Source organism: Halichoerus grypus, chromosome 2, assembly GCF_964656455.1.
Source record: "Halichoerus grypus chromosome 2, mHalGry1.hap1.1, whole genome shotgun sequence".
Lineage (NCBI taxonomy): Eukaryota > Metazoa > Chordata > Mammalia > Carnivora > Phocidae > Halichoerus > Halichoerus grypus.
The window spans coordinates 80,351,059-80,369,658 of NC_135713.1; the positions used below are offsets into that span (position 1 = coordinate 80,351,059).

Consider the following 18,600-nt stretch of genomic DNA (forward strand, 5'->3'; position numbering starts at 1 on the left):
GACAAGAGTGGAGGGAAGGAGTTTAATTCTTGCTGCCACCACCCTTGTTCACAGTGGTCTAGGAAACTTTGTGATTTCCTTTGGAGCTCTTGGTTACAGGGAGAAGCAGCAGGATGCTTAAGTACTCTGAGGGGTGCTGTTTTGTTGAGCTTTCAAACCATAGGGAGGTGTGAAAATTAGGTCACACCTCATGAAAATTAAATAACAAAACATTCTATCTAGTTTAATAGTATCCTAGTTTTCCTACTGCTATATTTCTTTTTACCTATAAGTGGAAATTTCTATTTTTGGTTTAGTATCACAACTGGAGGGTTTTTTTCCTTTATTTTGGAGAAACTGACATGTTTTTTATTCTTATTCCTCAGAATGGATTGTGGAGATGAATATTCCCATAATTCTTTTGACCTACATTGTCTGTTAAATTCTTTTCCTGGAGACTTGGAATTTAAGCAGATCTTCAGTGACATTGATGAAAAGTTAGAACAAAATGCTACAAGGTAAATATTGCTAATTACTTAAAATAAGTTGGTTTCATGTTTCATTCACACATACTTTACCTGGTCTAGTTTTAGTGTTAACGCCTGAAAAAAATTGATGAGACCCTCCCCCGTTGAATTTAACATGATTTTCTTTATCTGATTAGTACTTTATTTTTTTTTAAAGATTTTATTTATTTGAGAGAGAGAGAGTGCACACACACATGAGGGGGAGGGGCAGAGAGAGAAGCAGACTCCCTGCTGAGCAGGGAGCCCAGCTTGATGATCCAGGACCCTGGGATCACAACCTGAGCCAAAAGCAGACATATGCTTAACCAACTGAACCACCCAGGTGCCCCGATTAGTACTTTAAATAAGACTCGAAAATTTAGGCACTGCTTTCAAGTAGGTAAAAAAGTTTATTGAATTTCTATTAATTTCTTAGTTTGCCAATATTGATGGCCTGAATTTTCATTAATATGCTTAGCATTACACATCCTCACTTGATAGATAAGCATAGAAATTAAAAATTTGAAATTAAGGTAATAAAATGGTATAAGCATAAGGCCATGGATTGCTTGAGTTGTTGAAAACAGAACATGAAAAATATATTATTTTTATGTAATGTTTGTCATTGTAAGTCTCCTTTACACTTGGAAGGCTGGAGACTCCATAGAGAGTTGCTATGCAAGGTTAGTCTTCATCACCTACTCCAAAATTAGTGCTACCAAACCCTAAGGGTGGCAAGGACAGCTAAGGAGTTTGCCATTAATATGTTTTTTGACAGAAGGGCCTTTGTCTTTATATGTTTGTGGATCTTAGAGTCAATCAGTTCACATATTTGAATCCTTTTAGTTGAGGGTTCTAATAATTCACCTCATGTAGGTTATAAATATGCAGACTACAGTAAAAATTTCTAATGTAGAATGATACATAGTATTTCCTTTTTTAAATTTTAAGGTATAGTTATACTGAATTGTCAAAGAAACCAAACCAAGCAAGTGAAATGTTCCTGTGACTTTTTTTCCCTCATGTTTTATATAAGAATGCAGTCAATTTTTTGTCATAACAAAGGGCATAAATAACTTAAATTCAAAAGAAAGCATAATGTTGGGGAATTATAATTAAAAACAAAATCTCCCATCCCGACATTCTCTCCACGAAGGCAGAAGAGAACAAAAACACTTCTCTTATTCAACAGGCATTAAACTAGAGTGCAATGCATATCACAGGCATTCTGCTAAGAGAATGCAAAGACAGAGCTAGGAATCTCACCCCTTTATGTAACCTAGTAGATACGACTCATTACAAACATGTTTTCAAGATAAGTGATAGCTCGTCTTCACGTGGAGGATTTGGCAGCACATTTCCATGCATAGTTCATCATAACTTCACCTGTGTTAAAGGATACCTGTGTTAGCTAATTGGTTTTATCCTGAGGAGAAACACACTTCTCATATCTTTGTGACAAGATGTGATTTTGCAGATTGGAACAAAGTGCATATACTGAAGTTAGGCTCCTAATCTTGGGCAGGAATTCAGAGCCAAGGAGCCATCTCCCTTGCTTGTTTGCATTTTGAAAAGATGGCTTTCAGGTTCTTGAGAAAGATAGTCCTGGCTGAGAAAGCTGACAAAAGGTCTATCTAGTCTTTTAAGGGACACATTTCATGGAGTTGAAAAAATTCTTAAAATTACAAATTTCTAAGATACTTTAAGAAAAAGGAAGAGAGGGAAATCTGTTCCCTTATTTTCAGCAGGGAGAATTAAGCCTCTTATTTTGAATTTGCATTTGCATTGCCCATGTATGTATGCATGCGCACGCACACACATATATATGTATGCACGCGCATACACACATGCATATACATATACATATGTATATGTGTTTATATGTTTTTTTAAAGATAGCATATATAATGTAATTTAACCATACTATAGCCTATGTATTATAATTTATGTATAAATATAAAATAACCGTATTAAACTTTAGTGTAATTGCATATTTATATAATTTATATATTAATATATTTTATGGCACAATTTTTAACCCAAAGAAACTTTTTTTTTTTTTTTTTAAGATTTTATTTATTTATTTGACAGGGAGATAGAGAGCACAAGTAGGCAGAGAGGCAGGCAGACGGAGAGGGAGAAGCAGACTCTCCACTGAGCAGGGAGCCCGACGTGGGGCTCGATCCCAGGACCCTGGGATCATGACCTGAGCTGAAGGCAGCCGCTTAACCGACTGAGCCACCCAGGCGCCCCAAACCCAAAGAAACTTATAAATGAAAATAATACTAGCTTAAATATATTTATAAGTCATTTATCTAAATTCCAGAGATGATTATATTAGAACAAATTTTAAATATTTTTTAAGAGGTAACCTGTCTTCATAATAGCATTTAGGTTTTTTCAAAACAAAACAAATCACTGAACTCTGATGCTTTTGTTATAGACTGCTTCATTTTTATTTGCTAAACCATCTGTAGTTAATTTCCTGCCCTACCTGATCAGTAAGAAATCATGCTTAGAAATAAAACAGTGATTAAAATATTGTATTTTGCATTCATAAGTTGTTATTTAGGTCAAAACTCAGATGTTATTAAAAAGAAAATATGACATGGAATATAAGGATATAATTTTTAAATTAAAAATATTTTATTGCCCATATATTAAAACAAACCTAGAACAGAACCACCTCAAGTGACCATTGATCTTCACAAGGGATAAAATAAGGGAGTAGCTATATGTGCTGTATGCTACATTTAGAATAAAGTCTATTTTTCATCAAATTCAATTATGTTTTTATTATACCCTAGAGAATAAACATAATAGTAGAGGGTATATATATTTTTAAGAATAAAATACTGAATAATAACCATGGTTCAGAAGAATGTAAATCATTTATGCACTCATTTATTGCCTTCTAACAGAATAGCTTTTAGAAAATTGTATGTCATGACGAATCAGTTATGCCACACTTACACTGCAGTAGTTGAATTACCCTTGGCATTTTTGTATTCTAACAGTTCTATTTATCTCTCAATGCTGTACATTGAATAAGTAATGAACATCTGTATGATATGGGTTTACCAGATACTTTTTAAAGGAAAGAACATTAGTAATTCATTTTTAAATAGAGTGTTTTTCCTTACCCTTGAATTTTTAAAGTTGTATTTCTAGTAGTGACCCTGGATTCTAAGTGTAAATTCCTTCCCTCTTCTTAATATCATCAGGTTTTATGGGCCACAGGGTCTTTTGCTTCCCCAAAGCAGTGATTCACCACAATGGAGTAGAGTGCCCAGAGGTCAGTGAACCTTCCCCTGCCCTTCAACAGAGGCTGTCCTTCTCTCAGACCATTTTCCCTTTAACATCATCATTTCCATTCAAGTCAGAGCCAGGTGACTCTTAGGTCTGACCATGGAACTCAGTGATGGCGAATCATTTACTTTTAAAACTTACAAGAATTGGTAACAGGAAGGTAAATAACCTGTCAAAGAGGAATACTGTGTATGTTGTAGCCACAGACTCAGCTTAGTTCAGTAACTGAAAACTGCACATGGCATTGAAATCTATTTTGAGCTAAATGGAACTTAATTGTTGAACAAGATACTGAGGTGTCTAAGTTTTATGGGGATCACTATATGACATAGGATGATTTTCTCTTAATGTTCAGTTAGATAAAATTGTATCATTAAGTTTATTTTACCTTTCTGTTTTCTAAAGTTTATTTTTTTTTTTAAGATTTTATTTCTTTATTTGAAAAATAGAAGGAGCACAAGCCAGGGGAGGAGCAGGGACAGAGGCAGAGGGAGAAGCAGCCTCCGCTCTGAGCAGGGAGCCCGGGACCATGACCTGAGCTGAAGGCAGACCCTTAACCAACCGAGCCACCCAGGCGCCCCTCTGGTTTCTAAATATAGACAGTCTTTGGGTGTCCCTCAAGACCTAAGTTTTGCTGGTACTGGTACAGGATTACTACTTTTTTTTTTTTGTAAACTAAAGGAAGAACAAGAAGTGTTATCATGGATAATATTTTTCTTAATCCAGGAGATGGGGGCAAGGGTGGGAGGCATTAACTTTAAATTGTCACAGAACATTGGATATGTGGTATCTATAAATTTAATTGTGCTTATTTACAGAAGATACATATTCCATAGATTACATTTACTTTTCACATAATGCTTATTTTTGTGTGTGTTTATATATAAAATTTGGGAGGGGAGTTTTCTACAGGATGGCCTAAAGTTGCCAAAAGAAATCTTCAAGTAGGCTATCAACTTAGGGCTTCTCATGGTAGAACCACAAATCTGCCAGTGGACATACACATTCGCATTAATATATTTTATGGCCATAGCAAATTATATAAGATGAAAATTTGTCATTTCAGACTGTACTGAGGTATGATTACTTCTGGCAGCATTTTGGCACTTATTTAGTAATAACAAGAGGATGCAAATTAATACTTTTTTAACTTCAGTGTATGTATTTCTCTTTCGTGTTCTCTATTCATGTATATTTCATTTGACAGAATCCCTACCTCTTCTCCTAAATTACTGAACAAGACTAGGCTACATGGTAAGAAACCTGAAAGCTTTCCCCATCTATCCTTGAACCCAGAGTAAGACTTAAATAGGCACTTTCCAGTTTCCCCCACCTGGGCGCTCCTCAGTACTGTTGTCCTCCTCAGAATTGATAACACTTCGAGGCAGACAGACAGCATCCTGGGCCTCAGCAGCTCAGCAGCCGTAAACTTTGCCTGACCCCATTTACATTTTCTACTTTTTAAACGTATGCAGTCCTCCCACTGGAGCTTTCCACCTGCAGCCCCGTGATGCATGCAGGTAGAAGTGGAGGTAAGGGAGAAGGTGACAGGCCACCCTGTGTTTCACAGTGGCCTATGGAGCCACTTTCTTATCATTTTCTGTCACTATTAGCTCCACTATTTGAATGTCTGTGGTGTTCCTAACTCTTTTCTCCATAGTCCTGTGTTGTGTGCCTTCAATGTCTGCTTTAGGAGGCTAAGTAGTAGGGTAAATTGTGGGACCAGTAGCCCCATTAGATGATTTTTAAATGATTGTTTCAAGCAATACTTGCATTGTGTTTGACATTTTTTAAAAGTGTAATTTTTGTTTTTGTATGTGTTAGCTTCACCCGTTCTTGTTCAAATATATGTAAGGCAATAACAAATTTTTATTTGAGGATATTTTTAAAGAATATTATTATGATTTTCTTTCCATGGGAAATAAAGGGAAGCAAGTGTCTGCCTGTTTATAAGTTGTTATGATAATAAAAATGTGAATAATAGTATACTAAAAATCCACACCTGATAAGATTGAGCCAATGATAGTTAGGCCACTATTTCCCAGGGAGGATGGTAGTTAATTGGCCCCTGGGAAGGATTCACCCCTGAGGTAAAAACCAGGGGTGCCTGGTGAAGCCCTGGCCCAGCTCTGAGAGGAAGAAGGAGATACTAGGAAGGAAGGAGATACTAAAAGAGAACTGAGTGGTAGTAATGAGGTGTGCGTGCTGTGGCTGACTCATCTTTCCTGTTAGATAGTTGATACCTTGAGATCTAACCCAACCCTGCCAGTTTTCCCTGGAAAAGAGCCTCCTCGGGGATTTAGCAGAGGCAACACTTTGTCTAAAGAGAGTCACCAGCAGGAACAACTGGCTGGCTCAGGCAGAGGAGCATGCGACTCTTGATCTCAGGGTCATGAGTTTGGGCCCCACGCTGGGTGTAGAGATGACTTAAATAAACAACAACAACAAAAAAAGATTCACTAACACCATAGCCTTTTCTAATCACAGTCCTAATTCCAGAATGCCACGACTAAGAATATCCTTCTTTGGGATGGTATGGGAGCTGAGGGGTGGGTGGAGGGAATGTGAAAGCTGGGACTATTACTTCCTTCATTTCGGCTTTAAAGACTTCAGCTGTTCAACACTGCTTAAACAGTCCTGGCACAGAGTAGGTTAGAAGATAGTCAATAAATGTGTGTTAGGCATGTTTGTTAGGCATCTATTGTGTTTGCTGTATCTTTAGCTAGTGTGAAGTTAGATGAGTAGAATGTGTTAGAAGAAGTTGTCATCAAATGCTAGTTTTCTTTTCCGTTGAGTATTTTTACATTATAAGAGTAATACATACTAATAGAAAATTTCTGACAGTAGAGAAAGGCATATATGAGGAAAAGTTCAGTACAGCAGGGCAGAGATGAGGAACAGTACTCCTCTGACCCTCCTACTTTTATTCTTCAGAGGTAACCTTTGTTCATAAATTATTGCATAACTATCCAGAAATAGTCTCTGCATATATATACATGCACCCAAAAATATACTACTTTTTTTATACAAATGGGAATTAAGTGATGTACTGCAATTAGATTTTTTTACTTAATATTTATTTTTTAAATCGCTCCATGTGATTATACCTCATTTTTTAGATTTCACTTGTATGGGTGTACAACAATTTATTAAGCCAATTCCCTCTTGATGAACATTACATTTTTGCAGTCTTTCTGCCATTACTTCACACATGCATGCATGTGTATATTCTTCCTTCCTTATGAGAGTTTATCTATGAGATGATTTCTTAGAATTTATATACTTAGCTGTTGCAAAATTGTTCTTCTGCAATGCTAAAACTGTGTTTTCTCCCATAGGCAGTGTATGAGAAGGCATGCTGTATGTCCTGCCTCCTCACAATATGACCATCGGTGTTATTAAAACCCTCAGTTTGTAAGGTCTAGTCAAACCTATTGTCTGGCTTGGAAGTTGGGGGAGTACTTCACAACTGAAATTTTTCGAAAACACTGTAGACTTTTAGGTTGGCATACCCCCTACCCTGGGTCTGAACTTTCTTGAAGCAGTCTGGACCGTTCAAGAGCCTCTCTAAACTGCTGTTGTGAGGTTTGGTGGTATAAAGCAACAAATAACAGAGGGTCCTAACTCAAAAGTTTCTTTCTTACTGTCTTCCTCATAGAATAACTGAACAAGACAGGCATCTTGGGAGGCTATTAATATATTTCATATAAGAGATAAGAACCTGAACCCAATCTTTCACAATAGGAATGGAAAGGGGAGGATCTATTTAAGAAAGATTTAAAGAGATAGTGTCAACAGGATTTGGTGTTGAGGATTTTTTTTCCTTGAAAGTATACTTAAAGACCAAAACCTCTTTGAAATAAAAGTTCAGCATAAATGTTGAATGCTAGATATATAGATATACTGTGCTTTTTAGCCATTAAAGTAGTTGTTTTATAAGGGCACCTAGGTGGCTCAGATGGTTAAGTGTCTGCCTTCGGCTCAGGTCATGATCCCAGGGTCCTGGGATCGAGTCCTGCATCGGGCTCCCTGCTCAGCGGGGAGCCTGCTTCTCCCTCTGCCTCTCTCTCTTCTCTCTCTTTCTCTCTCTGTCTCTTATGAATAAATAAATAAAATCTTAAAAAAAATAGTTTTATGAATCCTTTTCTCAATCTTTTAAAAAAGACTATCCAAAAATATGTTTGTCTCAGGAAAATAAGTTTACTTCATGGCTGACTTATACTTTAATTACACAACTAATTTTTATACATCAGCCCTCTTCCCTATTATCTGTTAATTCCAAGGAACTTTAGTAATCTAGTTAGATAAGCTGGACTTACCTAGAAACTGGAAAACTATTTATCTCACAACTATTTCTTTGTGCTTTTAAACATGTGATAGTTGATTGCAAAAGCCTTTCCTTATACTGAATTTATGTTGTGGGTAAAACGGTATAAACAAGAGCATCAAAAATAGAAAATTAAATTTTTTCTTAATGTTTAGATTTCCCGTACTGTAAAAATAGTTCTTAATCTCTACCGTGACACCTCTGATTTTAAAAATAATAATAGAAATTCTAACTTTCCATGAGAGCATGTATAAATGTTTTCTACAACCTTCACATCAAACGGTTCTCATAATTTTTCCCAGTGGAACATACTTTTTTTCCCCTTTGAACTATTTTGTGGTGGAATAATAAAGACTGTGTGTTTTAAATCTTGAAAGAACTTTTACAATGAAGTTTCTAGATTTTATGTCATAAATATTCTCTTTTTCTCAGTTCCCTCCCTATCCTCAGCTACACCAGCCTGATAACAATAGACTCTTGTGCTGTTGGTATTTAATGCTGTCTGTTTAACTATAGGACATCTCAGTCCTTTAGAAAGTAAGATATATAGATATACATATATAGATATATATATATATGTGTGTGTATATATATATATGAGATATATATACACATATACATATCTAATATATATATATACACATCTACATACATGCATCAATGTACTTGTGACCATAAAAATAAACTCCTACTTTTTTTTTAAAGATTTTATTTATTTATTTGAGAGAGAAAGAATGAGAGAGAGAGAACACATGAGAGGGGATAGGGTCAGAGGACGAAGTAGACTCCCCGCCAAGCAGGGAGCCCGATGTGGGACTCAATCCAGGGACTCCAGGATCATGACCTGAGCCGAAGGCAGTCGCTTAACCAACTGAGCCACCCAGGCGCCCAAACTCCTACTCTTTATTATCCAAATAAATACAGTTTTAAAGTACATGGCAGTAAGATTAGATGATCAGCACTAAATTCTCACAAGTCAGGTGTCAGGGAATTCTAAGTACAGTGATTCCATTAATTTTCTTAAAGCATCAATATCCTTGCATATAATCTCCTTTTCTACAAGTTTTCTATATGTCCCACAGGCACATTTAGCAGATCCCTTAGCAGATCCCTCCTATGTACTCCCTTAGCACAGTACACACCTCTTACCAAGTCTTAATGTAATGTAGTTTTTTATTTACAGGTCTGTCTCTCATTAGACAGAATTCCTTTAGGGATGGGACTCTGTGTTCTCATTTAGTTCCCGAGTATATATCACAGTACGTGCCACATATTCAGCATTCAGTTAATGTTTATCGAACATGCCTTCATTCAATAAGTCATTTTTACACTCAAGGTACCCAGGAGTGAATGTTGAATGAGAAAATTATCACAGATATCCTTTAAAAAAAGCATACTGCATATTGCATTTTAAAAATGGTTTTTATAAATTGATTTACACACAGCCTGTCAGTAGTGCATCTACTTGCACACATCGTTAGCTTGGATAATTCAGAGTCATTATAATTAAGCACATTGGGTTCAAATTTATTAAGAAATGTTGAGACATATGAAAAGGCGTAAAGAGTGTTATGATAAACATTCATGTACCCACCATCCAGTTTAAGGAATAAAACAATACCAGTACTGCTAAGGCTCATTATGTACCTGTCCCCAATCTCATCCTACTTTCATCTCCACCCTGGATTTCATGATATCATTCTGGTACATTTCCTTACACTTTTACTACCTATGCTTGTAGTTCTGAACAATATGTACTGTTGTATTGCATATTTTCAAACTATTACAGGGATAGTATCATACTGTGTGTACTCATTTGTACCTTTTCCCCTCAACAGGTATATTTGTTAGATTTTTTTCATGTTGATAACTGTATTTCTCCTTTATTTTCATGGCTCTATTCCACTCAATGAATTAACTATTTAATAATTTTCCTGTTGATAGACATGTTAGATGTTTTCAGTGGATAAAGCTAACTAGATGCTTTAGAAACGTCTTGCTAAGCTAACTAATGGTGTAAATTTGGGAATTCAAACTATTGAGGGAAGAGAGTCTATATCTATTTTTAGGCTGTTTACATTTTTAGCCTAATGTTTGGGATCTAACAATAAATGTGTTATTTGGATTTCTATTTGTTGAATTATCTTGATTATTTTTTTCATGACCTTGCTTCTAAGGAAAATTTGAAGCATCTTACAGTTAATCAGAAGACATTTAAACCAGAATAAAGACAAGTATTAGGTTATTTCAGAAAACCTAGACTAGGTGGGGCACCTGGGTGGCTCAGTCGGTTAAGCGTCTGCCTTCTGCTCAGGTCATGATCCCAGGGTCCTGGGATCGAGCCCCGTGTTGGGCTCCCTGCTCGGCAGGAAGCCTCCTTCTCCCTCTCCCACTCCCCCTGCTTGTGTTCCCTCTCTCGCTGTGTCTCTCTCTCTGTCAAATAAATAAATAAAATCTTTAAAAAAAAAGAAAACCTAGACTAGGTTCTTGTATCATCTACCTCTAAAGTTACATGGACCCCCTCCCACCCAAGATTACCATGCCCATCAGCAATATTGCCACTACACATATATGAAAATAATGTTACCTTTTAGATGTTGAATTAATTTTGAACTTAATTTTGACCCCAATTAAGAAAGATAAATTGTCAGATTACATACCAAACTGATTTTCATCCTAAATTTTTTTTTTAAGATTTTATTTATTTATTTGACAGATAGCGAGAGCAGGAACACAAGCAGGGGTGGGGGGGTGGGAGAGGGAGAAGCAGGCTCCCCGCTGAGCGGGGAGCCCAATGTGGGACTCGATCCCAGGACCCTGGGATCATGACTTGAGCCGAAGGCAGACGCTTAACGACCGAGCCACCCAGGCGCCCCTCATCTTAAAGTTTGAAAATAATAGCTTTGTATAGTAATTGGGCAATAAATCTCTAGACTTCAAACTATTGCTCTTTTAGAGCAAGGTGTATAGACAGTGGTGAATGTCAGAGTGACAAGATATGTAGCCAACTAAAAACAAAATCAGGAGTTCTGACATTTAAAATTTTGTGACAAAAATCTGTGATTTTAAAAGCCAGCTCACCAGTCTTAGTTTGTGACAGTGAGGGAGGTTGTCTGAAATGCAACTGCTCAGTCCCTTTATCAGTGTTTGGACAAATTACTAAAAATATCTGGCCCTCTGAAGGCTTTACCCTATTTATAAGTTGTAGTTATTGGCCTTTACCCAGATTCAGATGTTAGAGATTAGCCTAAAAGCTGAGTCCTGATTGAAACAGATTTAGGTAGACTCAGCACTGAGCCTTTCCAGTTCACATTGCTGTAATCTATTAGGTTTCATTGAATGAGCCACATGAGGATGCTGTAATAAAGACCTTTGATAAAGGGTCCCTAGAGTCAAGGTGTATGCTTCGGGTATCATGTTTCTCAGTCCATAGATGTGCTTACATAAGTTAAAAAAATATAGGCCAATCTCAAGTCAGACTTAGAACTGGTATTCCTGAATAAGACTGTCCCATCAGGAAATTGCATGCCCTGTGGCCTAAGGAGGTATTATTTTTCTTATAAGTTCTTTGTTTTCATGAAAAGGCTCTTTAATTCTCAGAATGTATTTGTTTCAAGGTAATTCAGTTTGAATTCACTCATGCTCATAAGTCTCCTTGAAAAGCCTTCCTTAAAGTTTATGTTTTATAGGCAACTCACACCTGATGAATTTTGAAGAGTCATTCATATGACATCAGTTTTAATAATCAGAACTTGGTTTCCAAAGCTTCAATAATTCTGTCACATGGAATATATAATTAATAGCAATGATATTTTCGAAAACAGTAGTAAGCTTTTTAGCAACAGATACTTCTTAATACCATTAAGTAGCAAATGCATAGCTGTCAATTTTGGATGAGGGCATTCAGCTTCAAAAGAATTTTCCTGTTTATAAGCTTTCTTGCAGTTTAGATATGCTGCCATCAGGTGGTAGTAATATGTCATCTCCATGTGGCTCCACAGATGACAGGCTGCTTAAAGTCACCAGATTACCCCACACAGATTTATAATCATGAATCCACAGATTTTTATGTGAAAATTAAAATAACATAATATATCCATTTAGTATCAGAACTAAGGGTACTTTGCAAATAATTTTTAAAACAGATATATATTGGAAGATTCAATTGGGCAAGTTTCTTCTGTTCTTATTTATTTACTTTATTTTTTGGTAAGAGTATAATATGCCTTCTAAAAATTTGGAAAATTATTGAAGAGTGAAATTTAAAACATCAAATTTCATTACCCAAAGATAATTGCTATTAAGCTTTTGTTTCATTTCCTTCCAGTCTTTTTTTTTTTTTAATATGCAATGTTTAGTATGTTTTTGTTTTTGCTTTTTGGAGTGGAGTTCTATAGCAAGAAAAGATACTTGGCTGTCATAGCAGTGTATATGTAGCATGTATCTGTCTTTTACAATTTTTGAAAATGTAAGGTTTTTGTAACTGCTTTGTGACATTTTAATGTTCCATTGATTGAAGTTTTCCATAATTTATATAGTCATTCACCTATTAGTAGACAATGTATGTTTATGATCATCAATCATCAAGAGCATTTTTAAAGAGTATTTTATCTCTGCCTTCTATCTACCACCTGTCAAGAGGACCATTATTTCATTGCATCCATGCTTGATTTTTGTTTTAACACAGAATGATTTCTAATTCATCTCAGAGTAGCTAAATATTTTATATTTCCTTCATTGTATTTGAAAGGAAACTGCCAGGAAATCTGAGCATTCTGTTTTCAGTTATGAATGAAAATATGTAGTCTCTTCGTTATTGTTTTTATATTATAAAAATGTTTCATAATTTTGTAAATTGTATGCAACCAGGTAGCACATATAAACATCTCAGGGCCTGTAATGTTATGAGATGGAACCATTATCTATTTCCTACCAAAATAATTTTTTCTTTTCTTTTTTATAGCATAGAATATTGCATTAAAGAAATACAGTATGAAGTTAACAAACAGTGTCCAGATGTGCAGCTGCGAACAACAACTGACTGTCTTGAATGGCTAGATAACTATAGCTATAATCCATCCAAGTCACCGTCCATTCCCCATGGAGATTTGATAAAATTCTTCAAAACACTGGTAAAAAAAAAAAATAATCTTTGTTTTTTAGCAAAGTGGGGTGGGTGAACAGGAATACAATTCATTCAGTTTCTCTATGTAAATATTTATTTTAGTGATCATGTTAGCCTGCCACATCTAGGGGTTGGGCTTTTGTTTTGCTTATATATCCCCAGTGGAATCTAGTGAGCTATTGTCTTTACCTTTTACAATGAGTTTTATCAATAAAATGTAGTTTTATAGAAAAGGAGATTAAATATTATAATTCCAGAATGTGTTGATTGATATGTACCACACACATTGTCTACCAGAAAAGTTCATATTTATTGTGTCTTCTGTCCTTCACAACTACTCCTTTCTCTGTGCTTATTATTAAGCATAAAAAGATCGCCATTGATTGTATCTTTTAAGTAGCCTTGTCTACCATTCCCTGCCTTCCCAAGCTGCAGGCATACCCAGTTTTTTTTTTCAATCAAGGCAGTAATTTCTACAAGACCACTATTAATTGATGGAGAATTATTACATGGGTCATTCTTTGATACTGCCCACTCTGTATGTGAAGGATGGGTTTGTAGCCTTCAGTGAGAATGCTTACTTTATTACACCTGCATCTACAAGGGGTAGCTAGCTTGCAACAACAGTTTCCCAGAGAAAAAGCACAATTGTTAGAAAGCAGTAGGTCTCTAGCTATGGTTTTAATTTAATTTGGGGGGGAAAAAGGCACTGTTTTTGTCTAAACATCAAACATTGACTAAGGCAGATGTGGAAAATATCTTGAGGTTGTAGATGGCTGAGGATGACAGAATCAGATGGAAAGTTCTTGGCTATCATTATTATTGCAGATGTCTCTTTAATGTTTGCAAAGTAATAAAAAGAAGAGAAAGGAAGACTGTGCGCCCTGAAGCCTTATTCTTTTAAGAAAATCCTCTCACCCATTATCTCTTGAAGGTGCAGCCCTGAAGAATAAATATGGATATAGTTATTCCTTTAATTTCTATTAAGAGCCATGTGTATTGAATTTCATTAATATTGATGTAATAATGCTTTCTCATTTAATTAAAAGCAAAAGCTTTTAATTATCTTTTAATCTGTCACACATAAGTCATTCTCTATTCACTGCAGGGCAAAGGCCGCTTTAGTTTTGCTCAAATTCATTAGACTGATAGGGTTGTTTCAGACCTAGGTTTTCTTACATAATTGATCGTGTTATTTTGAGGAAAGAACCACACTATTAAAACAGATTCAGATTAAAACGACCTTATTATCAAGTTTTTACATGCTAAAAATGTCAATCTTCACAGCCATTTTTCATAGCTCTTTTTTTAAATAGAAAAATTTTTATTTATTAATTATCTAAGTACTTAAATAAGAAACAGAGGTCCTCCTTATGGCAGTTATACTGATGTTATTCTTAAATTTAAGTAGTCATACCAAACACGTTCTTAAACCTTTTGTAACCTATTATTCTTTAAATGTTGCTTGATCAAATATTTACCATTTAGACTGATTAAAAGAAACCCAAGATGGAGACACTGATATGACTTGGTTGTTTCATCGAATTACCATAATGCTGGCGTTCTGAATTCGATCTAAAGACATTTCTTTTCTAGAAGTATCAAAAGAGCTAAATAGAGGGGGATGAGAGAGAGAAAGAGAGAATTTTCAGAAAGATCAGTGCACTTTGTGGCTCTCTGGAGTCTAGTAGAAAGAACATGGATGAGAAGAATGAAGCCAGGGATTCATTCTTGGTTTTGTGCTTTATTGTACGTGACATTTGGAAGGTAACTTAAATGTGTTGCACGTTAGTGTCCTTATCTGTAAATTGGGTTTTTAAATATCTATGTCACAGAGTTTTTATTATGAATAAGCCAGAGACTTGATAGGAAAGTGCTTTTTATAAAATAAAATGCTGTATAGGTATTGGATATTATTTATTACAGATAGAACATTAAATTGGACATGACAATGCTTAGGATGACTTGAGAGCAAATTCCTGGAATTTGCCTACGAGTTGTTTATAATTCTGAATCACAGATAATACCTCTGATATCTCTGTCAGTAAGAAATTTCAAAGCCAGCCTGATTTTATGCCACTTGAATTTTGCTTCCAGTTTTCTTACAATCAGCTTGTTGCTGCTCAGAGAATATGAACTAATTTCAGTATTAGCTGGAAGAGACATAATTAGGAAAGTCAGCCTGTAAGGAGAATGTGTGCATGTAATAAAGTCCAAAAAGAAAGTAACTTTTTGTCCCTTTATTCATAATTATACCTACCATTGTTTTCTGTCAGCACGGAAAGAATAAAAGAATAATTTCATATCACCTTTTGGGGAATGATTCTGAGAGTATTTTTTCTCATATTGACTTATTATCTTTTTGGAGAGAACTGAAATATTCTCAGATTAGTTTCCAAGGTAAAATCTTTCTTAACATGGCTCTCAAAAAGGAATTTAAATGAAAGTTAAACTCTTTAAATGTATTAAATTTTATTTCTCAGGATGACAGCTATTAGTAACCTTCGGGCACATACTGTATTTAAAGGTCTCTGTTTTGTATGTTCATTTGGGGTTCTCTAAGAATAGATGTACTCATTCGGGCATGAAAATTTTCTACCGGGAATTACTTAGGGGCATGATCTTGAATTTATTTTGTCTGAGGAATACATTTCAATCAATGTTTTGCTACACATTTTTATTTAGAATTTTTAAGCTGCAGCTCAGGTTCTATTGGTAATGGATAACAATGAGGCCTGAAAACTAGATTATGTTTGGAAAGCTAACTGAAAATATAGATCATCACCTGGGTTTACAAAATTTAACAGATCATAAAACCAACCTTGTAAAATATCTGAATCGATTACATTCCAAATGCAAAAACAAAACATAACAAAACTTGAAGAGCATTTGAGTATTGATTCTAAATTGACCTGAATTACTGTGAAATTGTGTGACAGTAGAAATCGTTTTTCCTATTACTCTTAACAGTTAATCCCATTTCTAATGTTATAATTTACTTTTATTAGCAAGATTTGTTGAAGAGTGAACTAAATCAAGAAGAAATGATACTGGATTTACTTTGGGACCTCTCCTGCCAGAGCAGCATTTCATTCCCATCACTGCTAAGTGGAGCATCTTTCCATTTCCTCTATAGGACTTCACTTCATTCTGTCGAAGATTATTCCTCTATGGATGTAAAATCTATATGGGATAATATAAGACTACATCTTCGACGCTTCTTAGTGAACAAATTACAAAGCCATAATGAAATAAGCAATTCACAGCACAAGATTTGGTTGAAAAATCATTGCATACAACAACTCTTGTTTCTTTATCCAGAATCAGAAGTTATAATCAAGTACCAAAGCATACAGAATAAACTGTTGGCTAAACTTCTGCAGAACTATTTTCCTTCTTACAGCAGAGAATCAAATTTAGATATCATGGTTCATGGATACCAGAGTACAATGCTTAAGTTATACTCAATGATAAAAGAGGATTTTAACATACTACGTGAAATTTTAGCTCCAACCTCAACAGTGAAATTCATTAAAGAAACTTACCTGGATACTGTTACAGAAGAAATGGCAAAATTTCTTGAAAATTTTTGTGAGCTGCAGTTCCAAGAAAGTGCTGTCCGTGTGATTAAAACAAGCAAGAGCTCAAGCAGGCATAGAGGAGCAGTGCATGCTTTGGGTTAGTGAGCTTTTAAATTTGTTTGGTTCAATTTAAGCCTTTTGATATCTTTAATTCTCTAACATTTTTCTTTTTGGTTAAATTTAATTGCAAATTTGAAACTAAATCAGAAAATAAATGTTATGAAATTTTTGCGGCGCATACTTTCTCTTATGCATTTCCCCCTTTTCTGTAAGTACAGTAGTAGAAGTGCTTTTTCCCCTGTTATTTGAATTATTAAAGATACTGAAAAATGTAAGCCAAAAATGTTGCCAATAGGAGTTTTGGTTTTTTTGATTGAATAAATTACTGGGTGAAACTGTATGTATATATGAATATATATATATACCAATATTCATATATATGTAACAGAAAAGTATAATTTTTAATTAATTGTAACTTCCAAAGCTGAAACATTATTAGGGAAAAAGAATTGTCAAAAATTTGTTGAACTTTGCATGAACTAAAATTGGAAGTTTAGAATTATGTTCTTTTAGTCAGCCAATTCCAATAAAGAGCTAATATGAAATGGTAACTATATATTAAAATTGGTCACAGAGGCATAACATTTTAACTATAGCTGATTTTAGAGGAACTTCTCCTCTAGTATTATTTCTATAAGAATATACACACAAAAAAGGTGATTTGAAAATTCCTAATTTTATTTAAAAGATAAAGGAAAAAAGAAACTATTGTGATATAATACATTTTTCCTGTCACCATTTTAATTTCCTACTAGTGGAGAAAAATCAAGATAAAAAGTATTATTTTTGAAAATTTTTAGTCATGCTTTTATGTAAAAAGTCTGAATAGGTGCATAAGCTATATTTTTTAACTGTTTGAAAATTGTCATTTTTGTGAATTGCTATCTTTGAATTTATGATCACTTTATAAATATTTCCATAGCTCACTATAGTTTTACATACCTTTTGTAATAAAATGCCAGAATATCAAAATACTGTGATATATGAATTTTCAAATAGTTTATTATTTTCTCTTATATTTTTTATTTTCCTCTGGAAGCTATATCACATCACAGAACAGACATGCATCAGCCAAGTTTAGGTTATGGCAGAATACAAAGTCAGTTAATTTAGGAACATTACAGTTTTGCTCAAAGCAAATAGATTTTCATTTTAATTGTTACATAAATTTTACATGCATTTCATGAGTATACTTATTTTCTAAAAATTTTTATATTCTCTAAAAGAATTCCTGCTTACTTGTAAAGTGTTTTCAACATGAAAGTTTTATATATGCTAAATATAGTTTATAACAGAAGAAAAGATCCATATGGTTGAAAATATGTGTAAGTTGCTATGGAGTCTTTAGGGCTGATACTGAGGTGTTTTCTCATTTGTGAGAGAAAACTATGTGTGTAGGCTTTAACACCAAAATCTGAAACATTTTCTACAAGTCTAGGTGCACTGATCTTTCTCAAGCTCATTTATCTAAACGTCGGTATGAATCACTTGTTAAATGAATGCTTTCCATATGCCAGGCACTGTGCCATATACATTCTTTTTCTTATTATCCTAATTTCATAAACAAAGAAAGAAGCTTAGAAACACTAACTTGCCCTGGGTCATGTTGTACAGAGTCAGGATTCATATGTAGGTCTTTATGTCTCCAAGACCAATGAATTTAACCATCATGCTGTTTATTGGACCTCATCTTAAGGTGTAGAATAAAGTGCT

At 34.7% G+C, this 18,600-nt stretch overlaps 1 protein-coding gene across 6 annotated transcripts in view; it reads left to right on the forward strand.

Annotated features, from left to right (window-relative positions):
- The window catches only part of KIAA0825 (KIAA0825 ortholog), a 399,405-nt gene that overhangs the window by 48,974 nt on the left and 331,831 nt on the right, over positions 1 to 18,600 (forward strand). For 5 of the 6 annotated variants that reach the window (XM_036094057.2, XM_078067063.1, XM_078067062.1 and 2 more), the window contains 3 exons: positions 366 to 497; positions 13,085 to 13,253; positions 16,255 to 16,924. In XM_036094057.2, the coding sequence (XP_035949950.2) occupies positions 367 to 497; positions 13,085 to 13,253; positions 16,255 to 16,924 (970 nt within the window). In that variant the 5' untranslated portion in view covers position 366. Of the gene's footprint in view, positions 1 to 365; positions 498 to 13,084; positions 13,254 to 16,254; positions 16,925 to 18,600 lie in introns of those variants that run through there. The other variant, XM_078067064.1, reaches the window with a different exon arrangement.